Raw genomic sequence first — 20,071 nt, forward strand, 5'->3', positions numbered from 1 at the left:
ATCATTTCAACAGATAAGTAGAATTTGATATTCTTTAATATATAAAAAATTAAAAACACTCTGTTGTAGACATTTGTTTTCTGACAAGTCATTGGCTTGCATTATAATATATGGAATTCAAACCTCCGCTTTTGCACTTTTTCTAAATTGAAAGATGTAGGAGGTTCAGGATTGAAAATTATAAAATCTTGGTCAAATAATCCATTTCTTGAAAGGTCTTTGAGTACCAACAAATTGGAGTTATTCAGAATAATTTCATATTTATTTCCTTAAAAGGAAATATTCTTTTGGAAAGTCCAAAATACCTCCAATTAAAGTCTCACCTTAGGTCAGTTATTACTTTTTTTTCTGGAAAGTTGCATCTTAAGGCTTTCCAAAGTTTATAAATTCTATGGTTAACATCAGCTGTGCACATAGTATTTCAAAACATTTGCACTTTGAAACAAAATAAATACAAAAACAAAAAGGTAGAAATTATTCTAGCCTAAATAATAATATACCTGTCTAGCTGAGAGGGTGAGTTTGTCCTCAAATACGGTCCAGATGACACTCTCGAAGCATCCGGGGGTGGTCAGGGACCCATTGTACCTATAGAACTTAGAGGTGTCCTCGGGAAGGAAGTTCTTAATCGCCTGAGCTTCAACCTTGACCTTTGCATGGTCCTCTGAGAAACAAAATATGCAGAGTTAGCTACTGTAAATCACTTTTTATTTGCGAGAACTTTATTTTCGCGTAATTACGCGAGACGGTATGCTCGCAAAAAATTTAATTCTCATGTATAATAGAATTCATTAAGATTATATAGAGTGACGACCACAATTCATGAAAATTTTGTCTCGCTTATAAAGAGTCAATGACTATCTCGCGAAAATAAAGTGTCGCGAAAATATAGTGATCTACAGTATACAGCATTTTAATTTCTTTGACATTGCATGACCTTTGATTTTTTTTCTGATTACAGTTTGTCCACTATTTTCCTGATTTCAATGAAATGTATTTCAGATGATGTTGATTTGCTGCATTATCTGCATGGGTAAAAAGCTGACAAACTAACTATAATATAGCATCCAAATCTTTCACTGTATTCTTTACTTCAGGCTCTTTTATTTAAGATACAAGTTGAACTGGCTTCAAGTCAAATAAGTTTTTGTTTAGATATTTTTTTGTATGGAAAAGTGCATGCCTTTTTTTGAAAAAAAAGTACCATGGTAATTTTAATGTCCAAAGACTGCATGCATTTAGTATGTGACATAGTCACATATTGAATATTCATTTTTACCTGGGTCTCGGACCACTTTCATTGCTTGTATGATTGGTTCTAAGGCTTCGTTATCTTTCTCTCCTATCTATGTAAAAATAAAAAGATATTAATTATAAAATATTTCCTCCAATATTGTGAAACAGCTGACAGTTATGACTTGAACCACTGGAAGCCATTTTACAGAAAATAGAGGCAAACAATTAATATATTAAAATCTCTGGTTCTAGAGTAAATATAACAATCAACTAACTGATATCTGATTTTATATATTAAAGAATAATAAAATAATATCTATAGCTGAATGCAAAACATCTTTCTCTTGAAACCTGGAGTATGCTTCATAGTGAATTGGTTGCCCCCACCCCCTTTTTTATGTCCTTGTTACATGTATTTCAAATCATCTTGGTCCCATTTAAGTTTGAGATAATGAAGTTTGAATAGTTACAAGGCCAAGATGAAGAGTGTAACTTACCCTGAAGAGTACTCCAAGGACAGCAAGACCACCTGCTTCTGTCATGGCTTGACCAATGGAGGAATAGGTCACTGAGTCATAGTTAACTATGTGTAGCTGTAAAGGTCAATTAATTAATCAGTTTAATTTAATTGACCTAATATTAGCTCATTTCAAGAGAAAAAGAATCAAACATATAATATTAAGTCTGAATAGCTTAGGATTTTTGCAAAATAAGAATTTTTCTGTTGTTTGTAGGAGTTATCTATCTTTTATGAAATTATAAGTTAAAGTCATCTCACTCACTTCAAGTGGGAAGGACCGTCCATCTATCTGATGTTCTGATCCAAAGCTGTCCTCTGATCCCCAGTGGAAGTGGAACTGGGCAGTGCTGTACACTGAGGACAATCCACCGTTAGCTACATAGTATGGCCCAATAGTGTTGACTTGTACTGTAAAGAAAGCATTATCAGATACTTATCATCTGCATAATATCTATGGGGATAAAGATTAATCAATGGAATTCCTAAGTTTTTTTGAGACCACATTTGGAATGTGCTAATAAGAGATGTGAGTTTTGAATCATAAACTGTAAAACTGCTTAATTGGGTTGATTGAATCAGGCAAATTTGGTCCCACTATAAAAGAACACATATGTAAAATTCTCACATCATGACAAAGATGAAGACACGCTTGGAGGACTTTAGAAAAAATTCTTATCATATAATTAACATGCATCTTTAAAGAAGAAGGTAGAAAAAAGGAATCTGAGCCTTCGCAGTAACATGACTAAGTTCTTTCCAAATAATCCCGAGTCAGTGTAACAAACCTGTATGTCCGTTATTAAGGACGTAGAACTCGGCTCCGGGGGCAGGTGGGTCATACCAGAAGATGAAGTTATTGATGTCGGGGTTGAAGATGGTCTTCTCCCTCTCAATATTTATAGGGGACTGGTGGGATCCCAGACAGGAGTTATCAAACAAAGTGTGCCAGTTGGAGGGACCTGTTAAAAAATAATGGAAAATATATACAATGTATTTTTAACTAGAAATATGTCCATAGGACATGAATGCCCCGCCGATGATATATCAGTAAAGCAACATGAAAATTTGTATGTGTATAAAATTTGATCAGAATATCCAGAATAGTGATGCTGCTGAATTGCTTGTTTGGAAAATATAGGTCAGATCCAGCATCCGAAGCAAGTCTGGTAGTGTCCATCCCTAGATGCATCATCCATGAAAGTTTGGTTCAGGTAGGGCTTATAGTTACTTGGGAATGAAAATATAGGTCAGATCCAGCATTCGAAGCAAGTCTGGTAGTGTCCATCCCTAGATGCATCATTCATGTAAGTTTGGTTCAGGTAGGGCTTATAGTTACTTGGGAATGAAAATATAGGTCAGATCCAGCATCCGAAGCAAGTCTGGTAGTGTCCATCCCTAGATGCATCATTCATGTAAGTTTGGTTCAGGTAGGGCTTATAGTTACTTGGGAATAAAAATATAGGTCAGATCCAGCATCCGAAGCAAGTCAGGTAGTGTCCATCCCTAGATGCATCATCCATGCAAGTTTGGATCAGGTAGGACTTATAGTTACTAAGGAATGAAAATATAGGTCAGATCCAGTATCTGAAGCAAGTCAGGTAGTGTCCATCCCTAGATGCATCATCCATGCAAGTTTGGTTCAGGTAGGACTTATAGTTACTAAGGAATGAAAATATAGGTCAGATCCAGCATCCGAACGCAGCTAGGATAAGGCTGCCCGTAAAATATCAAACTGTTCAAACTGTAGTTACTTCTTTGAACTACCTAGATATGACGTCATAATAGAATATGACGTCAAGTCACTGCATACTTGAGCTGACATGACGGGGAAAGTGTCATAATTATTACACGGCATATAAATTTATTATGGGGATTTGTGTTTAATTCAAGAGTAAGGTTTGTTTTTTTAAGCTTGTTTGTGCTGTTATAATGTTTAACATTTGATATTTAAATATCTCTATTCCTTTTGCTTGTCCGATATGCATTAATTCGAGATAAGCAAAAAATTATGTTTGAAACGCTCCCCTTACACATCCGTATACAGAGTTAGAATTTATGAATCGTGTTTATATTGGACTGGCACAAGTGAAAGACAAGGATAAATGGAAGATATATTGCGTGATTCTAAAAGAGAAGCATGTCTTCTAACTGAATTTTGCTGGGGGATTGTATGTATTTTATCCGTTTTTGTATAAATCGCGATAAAGAGTGGAAAATACCCCTTCTTACGTTGTTAATTTTAATTTATCGTAAAATATTTTCTTAAGAAGACAAAATTAAACCTGCCCCCAGCACTTTTTAAGTACCATGGATCACGATGAATTGATCTATATAACAAACTTTGCACAATAATTGTGTTATGCACTTGTGCCGATGCGATTTTTGTACAACATTTAAGAATATCGAAATGTGTCCGTCACGTGATCAACACAGTCATCTGACATCACAGAAATGCTGTATTATAATACCTGATTAAACTATTATCTCGAGTTGACTGCAATTTCAAACAAGGATAACATATTGAAATTAAAATCTAGCCCAAAATAAAGTGTATATTTTTAAGACATTTTAAGCCTTCGGACAGCCTTATCATAACTGCGAAGCAGGTCTAGTAGTGTCCATCCCTAAATGCATCATCCATGTAAGCTTGGTTCAGGTAAGGCTTATAGTTACTTTGAAATGAAAATATAGGTCAGATCCAGCATCCGAAGCAAGTCTGGTAGTGTCCATCCCTAAATGCATCATTCATGTAAGTTTGGTTCAGGTAGGGCTTATAGTTACTAAGGAATGAAAATATAGGTCAGATCCAGCATCCAAAGCAAGTCTGGTAGTGTCCATCCCTAGATGCATCATCCATGCAAGTTTGGTTCAAGTAGGGCTTATAGATACTTGGGAATGAAAATATAGGTCAGATCCAGCATCCGAAGCAAGTCAGGTAGTGTCCATCCCTAGATGCATCATCCATGCAAGTTTGGTTCAGGTAGGACTTATAGTTACTTGGGAATGAAAATATAGGTCAGATTCAGCATCCGAAGCAAATTTGGTGGTGTCCATCCCTAGATGCATCATTCATGTAAGTTTGGTTCAGGTAGGGCTTATAGTTACTTGGGAATAAAAATATAGGTCAGATCCAGCATCCGAAGCAAGTCTGGTAGTGTCCATCCCTAGATGCATCATCCATGCAAGTTTGGTTCAGGTAGGGCTTATAGTTACTTGGAAATGAAAAATAGGTCAGATCCAGCATCCGAAGCAAGTCTGGTAGTGTCCATCCAAAGATGCATCATCCATATAAGTTTGGTTCAGGTAGGGCTTATAGTTACTAAGGAATGAAAATATAGGTCAGATTCAGCATCCGAAGCAAGTTTGGTGGTGTCCATCCCTAGATGCATCATCCATGCAATTTTGGTTTTGGTAGGGCTTATAGTTACTTGGAAATGAAAAATAGGTCAGATCCAGCATTCGAAGCAAGTCTGGAAGTGTCCATCCCTAGATGCATCATTCATGTAAGTTTGGTTCAGGTAGGGCGTATAGTTACTTGGGAATAAAAATATAGGTCAGATCCAGCATCCGAAGCAAGTCAGGTAGTGTCCATCCCTAGATGCATCATCCATGCAAGTTTGGTTCAGGTAGGGCTTATAGTTACTTGGAAATGAAAATATAGGTCAGATCCAGCATCCGAAGCAAGTCTGGTAGTGTCCATCCAAAGATGCATCATCCATGTAAGTTTGGTTCAGGTAGGGCTTATAGTTACTTGGGAATGAAAATATAGGTCAGATCCAGCATCCGAAGCAAGTCTGGTAGTGTCCATCCCTAGATGCATCATCCATGCAAGTTTGGTCCAAGTAGGGTTTATAGTTCCTTAGGAATGGACCTGCTCTAAAAACTTTAACCTGGTCACTCATCTGGAAATTGTAGGTCAGATCCAGCATCCGAAGCAAGTCTGGAAGTGTCCATCCCTAGATGCATCATTCATGTAAGTTTGGTTCAGGTAGGGCGTATAGTTACTTGGGAATAAAAATATAGGTCAGATCCAGCATCTGAAGCAAGTCAGGTAGTGTCCATCCCTAGATGCATCATCCATGCAAGTTTGGTTCAGGTAGGGCTTATAGTTACTTGGAAATGAAAATATAGGTCAGATCCAGCATCCGAAGCAAGTCTGGTAGTGTCCATCCAAAGATGCATCATCCATGTAAGTTTGGTTCAGGTAGGGCTTATAGTTACTTGGGAATGAAAATATAGGTCAGATCCAGCATCTGAAGCAAGTCTGGTAGTGTCCATCCCTAGATGCATCATCCATGCAAGTTTGGTCCAAGTAGGGTTTATAGTTCCTTAGGAATGGACCTGCTCTAAAAACTTTAACCTGGTCACTCATCTGGAAATTGTAGGTCAGATCCAGCATCCGAAGCAAGTCTGGTAGTGTCCATCCCTAGATGCATCATCCATGCAAGTTTGGTCCAAGTAGGGCTTATAGTTCCTTAGGAATGGACCTGTTCCTAAAACTTTTACCTGGTCACTCGTCTTGAAAATGTCAGTCAGATCCAGCATCCGAAGCAAGTCTGGTAGTGTTCATCCCTAGACGAACCATAGCTCTCATCAATATCTATCAGCATATGAAGTTTGATGAAAATATCTTGGATAGTTTCTTTGAAACTTAGCTTTGAACAGAGCTAAACGCAAAGTGTGACGGAAGGACGGAAGGACAGAAGGACAGAAGGACGGAAGACGGACATGACAAACACTATATGCCCCGGCCATATTCATGGCGGGGCATAAAAATTACGTTTTAATTTTTGTCTATACTGGTATGGTTGACTTTTTTCACCTTAATGATGTGCAATAGTTCATGGTTTAGACACAAGACAAATTTTTAATAATAGCATCTATTAATTAAAGAATAGATGCCTTTATTTTATGAGGAAAACTTTGTTGCTGCTATTTGAGTTGGGTTAGCTATAAATTAGATCGGGTTCGGGATATCTCAAATTCCCCCTCTTTGCCCTGGATCCTAAGAACGAAAGGTATACGATTTTTGTAGCAGACAGAATTTTCAAAAAATATGCTTTCAATCACGATTGCTTCTAAATAAACGTGTACAAAATCATGTTTGTTTTATTTTCCTCTATATAAATAATTGATATGGCATGTTGTGAATTGAACTATGATATTTTAGGAGAAATATGATTTCTGTAAGCAATTTCTTGCTAGTAAGCCTGATTGAACAGTCTATACAGCTTTATAAAAAAAAAATTCTAGACATGCATTCACCTTTCTTGCCAGTGTATCCCCAGTAAATCTTTTTTGAGGGACCTGCAATGAAAATGAAAACAATAATATTACGCATTTCCCAATAGAGTTTTCTATTCACTTATCTAACTGATAAATTGTGTAATCTGTAGGACTATTTGCATTATCAGAGATGACAGCTCTGTTGTTAACATAAGAAAATGATGTAACACTACTTCTCGCTGATTCTTAATTTACAATATATTCTATTTTGGAGTTCAGTATAATGATGTATCAAAGACGTACAATATTCTACTGGGCTAATGGGGTAGTAAAACTGCATATTGCACGTCAGTTTGGGTTGCTATTTTAATCATCTCATTGACAAAAATGGAAAAAAAAACAATAGTGACTGTTTCATTTTGTGATTCAAGAATTAAATATTATAACTCGCAGACAACCTTGTAGTCAATATTTGATTTTAAAGGTCAACTGATTAAATTTTTGCCAAATTGATGCTGAAAAAGATGCAAGATTTGATTGGATGATAAAAACAAATGATTATCCAATCAATTTTTCACAATAATCATTTTAGTCCATTGTACAGTAAGAAAAAACTTGAAATGCAAAAAGATCAAGTGAAAGTAACTATATATAATCAAAAAAAATTTATAATTTCTTGAATCTCGGATTTCAGCCAATTGGAAAAATAAATAAATAAAAAATATTTATGATAAATGTCGTTTGAGAAATTTTAGTGAGACACAATAAATTTAGTGATTTTTCCTTGAAAATTGGAAATATTCTATTTTTAGCAAGATTTAAATTAGCGATTTTAAAATGATCACTAAAGAGCCTTTTTACAAAAATAATGCAATTTATTTTTAGGGATATAGATGTATTTAATTTTATCAATCTCATCACTCCAGCTAATAATGTCAAAATTTAATTCCTTTCTAAAATTCTGCTTATCTGGTACAACATTTTAATCACTCATGTAATAAATTGACTTGTCTGAAAACTAGTTTTAAGCCACTGCTATTCAAGGTCTTTGATGCTTCAGATCATCTTGATAAATACTTGCCCAGCAATGCTGGAAGATAAATGATAATTCCTCTATGCTGTTATACAACAGCCATTATTTTATACCTTTTTTGGCTCTATCTTAAATAATGAGTACACAGTCCTCACGGTGTTGAGTGGCTGTACGGGGCAGTAATTATTGTACAGGGCCATTATTTTATACCTTTTTTGGCTCTATCTTATATGATGAGTAGACAGTCCTCACGGTGTTGAGTGGCTGTACGGGGCAGTAATTATTGTACAGGGCCATTATTTATACCTTTTTTGGGTTCTATCTTGAATGATGAGTACACAGTCCTGGTGTTCAGCGGCTGTACGGGGCGATAATTATCATACAAAGCCTCCTGTATGAAGGCCTGGGGGATGTCCTCCAGTTTCACCGCTTCGTCTTCACTCATGTTGTGTGTCATTTGGTATTCCTGTAAACATAAATTGTAATTTTATTATATGTATACAAGGTTATTTTTGCAATGTGTTATTTTTTGCCCCTTTCCACTTGCTAACAATTTTGCCCTGTTTTAAATTCGCCCTGTTTAAGAAATGATTATTACAGTGTTCTTTGAATTTGCCATGTTTTAAAGTTGTTTTATCATTGCAGATAATTTAATGATAATTTTTTTACTTAATTTGGGGATCATGGGTGTTCCATCAAGATAAATGTTTTAATAAAAAAAGCACAGTCCAGTGTGATCTCAATCCTCACAAGGTAGTAGAAGGGGGAATCAGATCGAATTGCCTTTTTTAGTTTGTGAGTGGGTGGCGAAGTTTGATGCCAGTGGAAGTACAATGTAATAATTAATTTACTCCATGATGAATGTGCTGACTCTTGGGATGGGGATAGCTACACTTTTAAGTGCCTTTGGTTGTTTCTGAGTTGTTTTTTTTTTTGTCTGTCATCTTAATTTGAAATATTTTTGGAGCAAAATAGTCATTATTTATGGGATTTCATATTTTATAGGAAGGTCATGGTCCAAGTTCTGTAGGCGACCTGGTCAAAGTCATTTTTCTAGGTCAAAGTCATATAACTTTGTCCTAACACTTGAAGCATTTCAATTATCAAGTTTATCAGAGTTTTTGAATGATTTTTTTCTTTCCAAAATATGTCTGAACAAAACTGAAACTTTTTAAAATTTCTATTGTAAATAAACATTATGCAATAATATACTTGTAATTGCGACACAGTAATTGAAATAGTAGATTGTATACAAAGAATGTAAAAACTTCATATTCTTACGCATTAACTTATAGAAGCACATGTCCTTCAACTATATTGTATGTAGTTTCGAAAACCTGACCAATGTGACAATAATTTTAGTGCATAAAGTATTTATTTCAAACTTTTTTGAAAAAGAATTTATTAGTCTGAAGAAACTGCAGCTGCTTCCAATACCATTTTTAATCCCAAACAAAACCTACCAGTACAATGTATTGATTCATATAGGTTCTCTAAAAGGGTTGTTTTGGTACTTTACAAAAAAAAAAATGCGACAGAAAAAATCTATACCCCAAAAAAATTAGGTTAAATATTTATATAAGGTTAAAACATTGATTCCTAACAATTGTCTTTTAAACCATTCATCACAGAAATTTTGATTGACTTTAACAGATTATTCAAAGCCTTTTGCATCTATCTTTTGGAATTTAATCATACAGAAACAACATAAAATTTATTAGACGGCCCGGCATGCAATTTGAACGCCAGGAGATGTAAATTTGGCCAGTTTATTTTTCTTAGGAAACTGTGTTTTGAAAATTAAGGCTGAATTGGTAGAGAACAGCATGCAAAGATGCCACAAATCTGCAATCTCATCAAATATTAATTAGCATTATTTATTGCGCTTCAAAATGAACATGCTTTAAAATGTTTGATTTATATAACCGTGTTTCTTCATGCAAGTTGTATTTCTGACAATACATCAATAACAATTTTATAGAGTATTTTGTTCATCAATTCATGGCAAGTTGAAAGACAGAGCTCACATCTATTTTTGTGTTAAGTATAATATGTCAAGGACAAGTGATTTTTCTTTGTTATAATAAACAGAAAATGTTATATTTAAGAATTAAATTTCATTTTAGGTATACGTCTATGGGGATGAAAAACCACTTTGATTTCTGCATCAATTCATTATAAAGCATGTTTGATATAAGCAAGTTTGACAGTATTTGTAGGGCCTGTCCACTTTTTTATCGGAATTTGGAAGGATGCTAATAATTGGCATTATAATTTCTCAGTTTTGCTTTCTAGCCAAATCTAATGTTACACTACATTTATATAATAACTATAGGCACACAGGATGGGTTTGTATGATTACTAATGTAGCCTCAAGGTTTTTCTCACATTTTATCCATTTTGGGGGTTTTAATGTGTAAAATATAATTATTTTTGCATACTTTGATCTGACATATGCCTCCAAGTTTCATATACTAGGACAAAATTAGGTTCCAATGATCATACGATCGGAAAGGCATTGTTCTGTAAGTGCTTCATAACAATAAATAATAAATAAACTCTCCTATTCACAATGTAACATAACAATCTAAAGAACACCTCATAGATGTTTTCTAATAACGTAACAGATTAGCCATGATGAGGCATAATATTCCCTCACCATTTTAATAATACATGACTAATATGACAAACTGTGTTTACCCTCCCAACTTAGTCTAAGGGCCATTGAACCAAAACAATTGCATGCTGCAGTCGACTGAAATGCTGTTTTGCCTTTTCCCTCAGTCTGGGGACCTCTACTTTTAGCTAATATTATGTGTTATGAGGACACTATTTTCTGTACCTTTATAATGGTCCCCTCCTGCAGTTTGACTGGCTCCCTCTGTGTGAGGTTGACTGAGGGTCACTATTCCTCCCTACATTACTTTGTGTATAATGAGGACCACTATTTTATTACCTTTATTATGGTGCCCTCCTGTACTTTAGCCTGCTCTCTCTGTCTACATGAGGACCACTATTCCTCCCTCCTATTACATACCTTTATAATGGTGCCCTCCTGTTTTTTAGCTTGCTCCCTCTGTCTGAGGACCACTATTTCTCTGTTTATTACATACCTATATAATGGTGCCCTCCTGTTTTTAGCCTCCTCCCTGTCTGAGGACCACTATTTCTCTGTTAACATACCTTTATTATGGTGCCCTCCTGCTTTTTAGCCTCCTCCCTCTGTCTCTTCTCCATCTGTAACTCCAGTGACAGCTCCTCCAGGACCTTTCCTTTGATTCCCACCTCGTCCAGGACCTCCTCAGCGGCCAGCTCACGGCGACCTTTAGTGCTCCTCTTCCTCCTCTCCTGTCTCTTCTTGTGTTGGAGGAGAGTACGGAACATTCTCATCTGTATTAATAAAAAACAGAATAACAGCGGGGAAAAATGGGAAGAATTTTGGGAGTTTTATGTTTGGTTTAAATTTAAGAAATAAATCTTATTCAGGGAATATGGCATTGTGAAAATAAATTTCTCTTTTGGCATATTCTATTATTAATTTCTATTTTAAATTATTTTTTAAGAGAAGCACATCAGGCTTAGATAGATAGTTCTTAAAGTTAGTTATGGTATGTAGAACTTCACTTGGCTTTGTACGGACTTAATTAGAAATTTTAAGTTTCAACTATGAAATTTAATTTTAAAATGTGCTGGTAATGTTAATTGTTTGTACCTGTCGGTGGGAAATGGTGCGTTTCTGATCAAACACGGTCCAGATGACGCTCTCAAAACATCCGGGTGTGGTCAGGGAGCCATTGTAACGGAAATAGCGGGACGTATCCTCAGGAAGAAAGTTTCTGATGGGCTGGGCATCGATACGGGCCTTGACCTTTGCTCCTGCAATAACAATAAATTAACTTCCTGTTTTGAACGGCAAAATGACTTAGTGAGACATATCCATGTAGGTGGCTGTTTATTACGTTCTTGTTGATGAATTTCGTGGTTAATTGACTGAATTTTATGTTACCTGGATCTCTGACTGTGTTCATGGCGTTGATGATCGGTTCTAACGCGGGATTGTCCTCGTCGACGATCTGTTGATTTCAAATAAAGAGACATATATGAAGAATTCTGTTAGGTAATCAACCCCTTGTTTACTTCATTAATACATTTATATAGTGTGAAACACTTAATTTACTACATGTTGAACTATCTCTCTGTATGGTATAGATGTTTTATTGCTTTTTTTCATTATTGCTTTACACATTAAAATCTTCAAGATGAGATGCAAAAATACCATTATTTTCATTCATTAATATGTGTTTATTAAAAAAAGTATTTTGAAAATTTGATCAAATTAACTTTCTGTTAATCCTAGCATTTACTACAGCTGAGTGTTGCAGCCAGTGTTCCATTTTATTACAGTTGTATCATGGTCTTTCTAATAAGAGCTCTTGTTATATAAATTTAATGGTGATTAAAATTTTGCTCTCAGTTTGGTGTAAGAGTGTGTTTCCTTACTTCATACATGACTCCTAGGACGGCGAGACCCTCTGGCTGGACCATGGCTTCTGTGATCATGTCATACGTATCAGAATTATAACTGACAACGTGGAGCTACAAGCAGAGAGGAGAACACAATTAAAGGGGAATAACTCTAATTCAAAAACTCCTGATTTTATAGTTGTAAGCTAGAGTTGTCTTTCTTTAGATATTCATACCTCCAATGGGCTGGCGTGTCCATCTATCTTGTGCTCTGACCCGTGGTCATTTTTGTGGCCCCAGTGGAAGTGGAACTGGACGGTGTTGTAGGTAGCCGGGAGACCACCATTTGTCACATAAAACGGACCCACTGTGTCAACTTGGACTATTTAATTTAAAGAAAAAACAGGAGAGATGAGAATTGATAAATTTAACTATTTCATCATTAAATAAATTATGTCAGCTAGAGTTTGATAAAGATTAAATTGATTTCCAACTTCTTATGATAGTTTAATATTTAATTTTGGTACAAGATATTGGAATTGGTTATGGATATTTAAACCTTAAATAAAACCTTATTTTATGCTAAGAATACTTAAAAAGAGGTACCATTTTTGACATTTAATTCTTTTTGCCACACAAAGATCAACATTTAAATACATGCAGAGTAACACATAATGCATATTACTTGTGTGTCCGTTGTTGGTGACGTCGAAGTACGACCCTGGTTGTGGGGGGTCATGCCAGATAGCGAAGTCATTCAGGGCGGGGTCGTAGATCGCCTTCTCCCTCTCAATGTTGATCGGGGACTGACTCAGTCCAGAACAGGCATTGTCAAACAGCTTGTGCCAATGCTGGGGGCCTGAATCGTAACAAAAGACAAAATTAAAATTTATGTTTTACATTTTATTACAACTGTATGCATTTTTTTTGCGTGAGCTAGTAAAGTGTTTTACACATTTTTAATATAATTAAAACAACTAAGGTATCATTTTTTAAACAAATATCAATTGGGATATAATTTTGTTACCAGTGTTATATAATAGAAATGTAAATAAACATGTACAATGACATGTATGTAGATATCATAACAAGCTTGTTTACTTGAACTACCTGTAAACATTGATAACAACATTCTTCAGTACAGATATAGTATTGAATATATTTACACTCATTTGTAATGAGAATCAATGATACCATAATAAAATTTACCTCCAATCTTTTTTTGAAAGAGGCAGTTTTCACTACTAATTTTGACAAATTTTAAAATATATGCACATGCATTGAATATTCACATAAGTAAATAAAAGGTGGATTTATATGTAATTCAGCCCCAATTTTAGTTTGGCTAAAATAGAAGTCAACGTACATCTCCTTGTGACCTTGTTTTTTGACCGTGATCTTATTTTGATAAATAATGTATACTTAGGGGGTACGCCATGGCTATAGATGGTTTGGTTGTCAATATCGGACATATTTTAAACTGGTCAACGATGAATGTCAAATTGTTTTGAAATTTTAAAATTTGCAACCTTCTTATTTTTCAATCTATGTATTCATAATATGCATGTACAGTACGATTTAATATCTTGGCAAATATTAAATTTTCACTTTATAGCATGTTGATCATTTATGGTAATAGAAGGTGTGCCCTTATTCATATTTGGAATGCATTGATATCATTTCAGAAATTAAAAACAAAGGTGCATGCAGATTAATTCTGATTTAATTACTGATTAGTTGCAGATTAAGAAGAACAAGCATTATTTAATACTATGTTAACAAATGAACCCTTTATGTTTTGAAAGGTTAAATGTCCAAATATGTCATTGAACTTTTTAGAGCAATTAATTTCTTTGTGTCTTTTTTTTTTGGCAGTAAAGTCAAAAACATCTGTCAAATTTAAGAAAATTAAAACCAAAGCTGAAAATTCCAACCTATTGAATTTCATTATACAGCATACCAGTATTCGTATGTAATATGATTCTAGAAGTCTTATAAAGAATACATTTAATTTAGTAATTTACTGTATACACATGTACAAGTATCACTTCTATCTCTCTCTCTCTCTCTCTCTCTCTCTCTTGAACACAGTCATACATAAACACTTGTCTTGCAAATGACTTTAGCAAAAGAATATTTACTGAAATGCAAATTTATAATTCACATAAGGAATGTGTGTTTGAAGAAATGCCATTTACTTGTAGTACAAGAATATTTTTTTCTTGATAATTAATGCACATTTCAAATTATTCTACTAGCAATGCCATTGAGTGCTTCTGAATATCAGTGAGAGGGCTGTGAAAGAATAAAGAAAAAAGATTGAGCTCTGAGAATAAAAACATAAAGGGATATTGAACCTAGGTCTAAAACTTTACTGAGTAGCTCAAATATTGACCTTTTTGGATTATTTGATTTATATGAATCTGCTGGTACATTGATATTATCAATCAAATATTCAAACACTGAAATAATTCTGAAGGTCTTTCTTCTGCACAGTATATGGACAATGCGCTGTTTTACAAATGTATTATAAATACGCAGAGAATGCAGTAAATTTTAGAATCTAGAAAACCTAGTAACATAAATAAATGGGAAACCTAGCTTCGTTTTCTTAATGAAGTTTATTAATATTCTGCTGTCATTTGTCTAGTTTAACGGCTTACAGAAATGTTTTCCTAAACAGTCCATTTTGAACCCTCATTCTAGTAAAGTCGTCTGTGTGACATATTATGTCAAGTCGTTTCAATGAGAACGATTCCCTGTCCTTAAATGACCCTAAATAAATCATATGCTTAACCTTTACTCTTCTAACTGTAAAGAGGTATATAAACATGGAAATATAATGTTAAAGGGGGTATAGAGTAATTTAATAGTGCAGTCTATAGCAGTTTATCTACAATGCAACATCTCCCTCTGTATTGCTGACCTAACGCAAAGTCAGTGTGCATGCCTTTGTTATTGATTATTAAACTATTAAAACTGATTATAATGTTACCAAATTAAAAGTATATTAGGCTTACAATTTCAATCTAAAAAAAATGTTCAAATTAGACACCTTAAGCTAATTATCCAATGATGATTTAACTCCGGAAGACAACATATAGAAATCTTACCGCTTAATCCGGAGTAGCCCCAATGGGTGCCGGCAGCATCTGTAACAAAACAGAAATAAATATTAGCATATTAGTCAGGAATCCAGGATACCTGGGACACCTATGATTTTAAATGACAAGTATTTATCGTCACTTTCAATTTCTTAATTAATATAAAGCACTAATACTTTAGTTATTGACTTAGATAGCCACTAAGAGTTATTCCCCTTTATTAGGATTTTTTCTTGATTGAGAGTTCAGTGATGTTGTTTGAATTTCAAAAAGCAAATTGAAAAACAGAACAAAACAGCACGCAGAGTCATTTATGCATTGAAGATTTAAATCTCTCAATAAAAATGTACTTATATTGCCAATGGGTACAAGGTACATGTAAGAATGCATGATAAAAATTTAAAACATTAATTGATACTAAATATGATAAGCATTCTTATACATCTGTTATACATGTAAGAGACTGTTTTATAAATGTAAAGAGTTTTAAATTAGTCTCTGAAGTAATGTCACTAATGATGGGCTTTCACCTTCAATCATTTCCCGTTTGGCTGTACGAAAAGCGAGAGACACATACGTGTGTCATATTATGTGTGATCAGCGTTAAAAAGATAAACATGCACTACTTCCAATACTCAAGATACAAAAATAAAAAATTTGAAGGAAAATAATTTAAAGAAATTTAAAATTAAACTAGAACAATGTATAATACTCTGCAATTAGTTAATTACTGTGCTGTTTTATTTCGGCTATATCCTGTTATCTGCAACGCGTTGCTTATAAGTTTTGGGGTACTTCAACTGTATTTGAAAAGATGAATGGTAGTCCAACATTATCAGAAAAAGGCAAATTATCGATCTTTACGCTTTTACGGAATAAGCCGCATGATTTTAAACTATCCTAATAACAAACACACTCGCTCACAAAAACAAAGCAAAGAAATGTAGTTAGCCAGTAAAAAGTACCAGGAAGTCGCATATTATCGTATTTTACGCATTTACGGAATAAGCCGCATGATATTAAACTATCCTAATAACAAACACACTCGCTCACAAAAACAAAGCAAAGAAATGTAGTTAGCCAGTAAAAAGTACCAGGAAGTCGCATATTATCGTATTTTACGCTTTTACGGAATAAGCCGCATGATATTATAACTCCTTAAAAACAAACGCACACTTGTAAGAGAAATGAAAACCCTTAAATGCAATTATACTTGTGAAAGAAAAAGTACAGCGAAAACGCAAATTATCGTTCTTTACGCTTATACGGAATAAGCCGCATGATTAACCATCCTTAAAAACAAACACACACAAACAAGAATCCAATTAAACAAAACCCTAAAATGTCGTTTGCAAAGAAAAGGTAATGAGGTACCAGAAAAACACCAAATTAACCAGAAAAACAAACACAGTCACACAAAAACGAAAGTTAGCAGTGAAAATCGTGAAACACATGGTATTAATATTGATATACCCCTAGAGGAATTACCCCCCGACTGTTTAAAATTAAGCATTTTGTTAATATTCATGATGAAACACGCATAGATATTTTTTCATCACTTTAACTTTTTATAACACAATATGGCTGTAGTTTATTTCGATATGGATTTTTATATTTTGTATTAATAATCTTCTTTGGTTCTACAGAAAAAGCCACATGAAGGACATATGATATACTTGATAAATATTTCTTTATCGCATGTAATTTCCCTGGACTATTTTGTTAACATTCATAGAAAATTTTCTCATCACTTTCATCTATTTGCAAAAAAAATATATGACTGTATTTGTTGCGATAGTTATCACATTTAATTTCAATAAATATCCTTAAATTATCCTTTTTAGCGGTTTAACCAAATTTCTTGCAAAAAATACATATACATGTGTATATATATTTTTGTATTCAGTTGATATAATGAACACGTGAATTGAATAAAACAATATTTTTCAATATTCGACTATCAAAACCATCTTCCAGGAAAATAGTTCGTTTAAAACAGAAGTTTAAATAACATAATAATGAAATTCGTCGCCTTATACTCCTGTTATTTGCAACGCTCTATGGAGAAATCGGTCATTTTACTATGGAGCGATGCGTGCAACGCATGCAAAATAAAATAGCGCTTTATTCCGTCAAATGTCAAGTTATTTTTATCTTGACCCCCCCCCCCCAAAAAAAAAAAGTCAAGCCCCATTTTTTCTGATATTAACCCCCCAAGAAAACCCTTTTCCCGGGGAAACTTCCCCTTTATGTACACTTATATTGTTTCACTTGCAGGAAAGTAAAATTCGTCGGCCTATATATACTCCTGTTATTTGCAACGCTCTATGGAGAAATCGATCATTTTTCTATGGAGCGTTGCGTGCAACGCATGCGAAATAAAATAGCGCTTTATTCCGTCAAATGTCTTTATTTTTATCTTGACCCCCCCCCCCCAAAAGCCAAGCCCCATTTTTTCTGATATTAACCCCCCAAGAAAACCCTCTTCCCGGGGAAACTTCCCCTTTATGTACACTTATATTGTTTCAACACCAGGAAAATAAAATTCGTCGCTCTATATATACTCCTGTTATTTGCAACGCTCTATGGAGAAATCGATCATTTTACTATGGAGCGTTGCGTGCAACGCATGCAAAATAAAATAGCGCTTTATTCCGTCAAATGTATTTATTTTATCTTGATTCCCCCAAAAATAACCTAGCCCCATTTTTTCTGATATTAACCCCCCAAGAAAACCCTCTTCCCGGGGAAACTTCCCCTTTATGTACACTTATATAGTTCCTATAAAAGGAAAATAAAATTCGTCGGCCTATATATACTCCTGTTATTTGCAACGCTCTATGGAGAAATCGATCATTTTACTATGGAGCGTTGCGTGCAACGCATGCAAAATAAAATAGCGCTTTATTCCGTCAAATGTATTCATTTTATCTTGATTCCCCCCAAAATAACCTAGCCCCATTTTTTCTGATATTAACCCCCCAAGAAAACCCTCTTCCCGGGGAAACTTCCCCTTTATGTACACTTATATAGTTCCTATAAAAGGAAAATAAAATTCGTCGGCCTATATATACTCCTGTTATTTGCAACGCTCTATGGAGAAATCGATCATTTTACTATGGAGCGTTGCGTGCAACGCATGCAAAATAAAATAGCGCTTTATTCCGTCAAATGTATTCATTTTATCTTGATTCCCCCCAAAATAACCTAGCCCCATTTTTTCTGATATTAACCCCCCAAGAAAACCCTCTTCCCGGGGAAACTTCCCCTTTATGTACACTTATATAGTTTCTATAAAAGGAAAATAAAATTCGTCGGCCTATATATACTCCTGTTATTTGCAACGCTCTATGGAGAAATCGATCATTTTACTATGGAGCGTTGCGTGCAACGCATGCGAAATAAAATAGCGCTTTATTCCGTCAAATGTATTCATTTTATCTTGATTCCCCCCAAAATAACCTAGCCCCATTTTTTCTGATATTAACCCCCCAAGAAAACCCTCTTCCCGGGGAAACTTCCCCTTTATGTACACTTATATAGTAAGTTTCTATAACAGGAAAATAAAATTCGTCGGCCTATATATACTCCTGTTATTTGCAACGCTCTATGGAGAAATCGATCATTTTACTATGGAGCGTTGCATGCAACGTTTTCTAGAATCAGAGAATTAATATGATAAATCTGCTTCATACTTGTAATTATAAGTATTCTTAGACGCCTTTTAAAATATTTCCTTATAATTTGCTTTATTTTCCTCAAATATACCTGAAAGAATTTCATTTTATAAGGATCAGGTATGTTATTTTAATTATTTTCTGTGGTAAAAACTTAAATGCAACGCGTTGCAAATAACAGGATATAGCCTTTATTTCACCAAGGAGTCAAGGTGACTTTGTAATTAAATTCAGGAGGAAAACAATTGTTGATTTTTAAAGTCGGTGAAATATTGAAGAACTGATAAAGGGTAAACATGTACGATTAACGGGATATTGATCATGATCTTAAAAAAAAAAATGCAGAGGTTATGTCAGTACACAGTGTTCATTCTTAAGAGACTTGTACGGATTGCCAAAAGATTTTTTCACCAGGTGCCAAAAAAAAAAGGAAACTTGTTAAGCTTTTTATGAACATCCAAATAAAAATTTACAAACATGGAGGGGTATAAAATTAAATTTCTATATTAAGGATTAGGTAGATTTTGATTGTTTTTATATAATATTAATTGTCTTACCTGTACAGGTGAGGTAGAGAGATAAAATCACTAACACGACAGACATTGCTTGTTTGAAGGGCAAACTTAGACTAAATGTGGGCTAAATTTGACAACTTGCATTTACAATGCTGAACCAAAAAGGGTTTGAGGCACAGAAGGGGACAACAATACAAACTGATTAGGACTCAGAAACAAAGCAATTACAAGGTGCCTCAGGGGGTAAAATCTCTAAGGGTCTCAAATGTGAATGGCATGTCCTTTGAATCTGGTAA

The 20,071-nt window shown here is 34.4% G+C and overlaps 1 protein-coding gene across 1 annotated transcript; it reads right to left on the reverse strand.

The window, feature by feature from the left end:
• Nucleotides 1-500: 500 nt before the first annotated feature.
• Nucleotides 501-19,948, reverse strand: LOC134261730 (putative carbonic anhydrase-like protein 2; the record flags this gene model as incomplete). Its single annotated transcript, XM_062744137.1, has 15 exons — nucleotides 19,818-19,948; nucleotides 15,593-15,631; nucleotides 13,165-13,338; nucleotides 12,716-12,861; nucleotides 12,516-12,611; nucleotides 12,022-12,088; nucleotides 11,728-11,891; nucleotides 11,199-11,405; nucleotides 8,322-8,481; nucleotides 7,022-7,063; nucleotides 2,542-2,715; nucleotides 2,019-2,164; nucleotides 1,734-1,829; nucleotides 1,280-1,346; nucleotides 501-664 (listed from the first exon to the last, which is right to left on the reverse strand). Coding segments are annotated over exons 1-15 (1,788 nt in total), but the record flags the coding sequence as incomplete, so codon positions are not given.
• Between the last annotated feature and the right edge of the window lie 123 nt (nucleotides 19,949-20,071).

This window comes from Saccostrea cucullata, unplaced genomic scaffold (genome assembly GCF_032062105.1).
Source record: "Saccostrea cucullata isolate Sc308-1 unplaced genomic scaffold, CSIRO_AGI_Scuc_v1 ctg11192, whole genome shotgun sequence".
Lineage (NCBI taxonomy): Eukaryota > Metazoa > Mollusca > Bivalvia > Ostreida > Ostreidae > Saccostrea > Saccostrea cuccullata.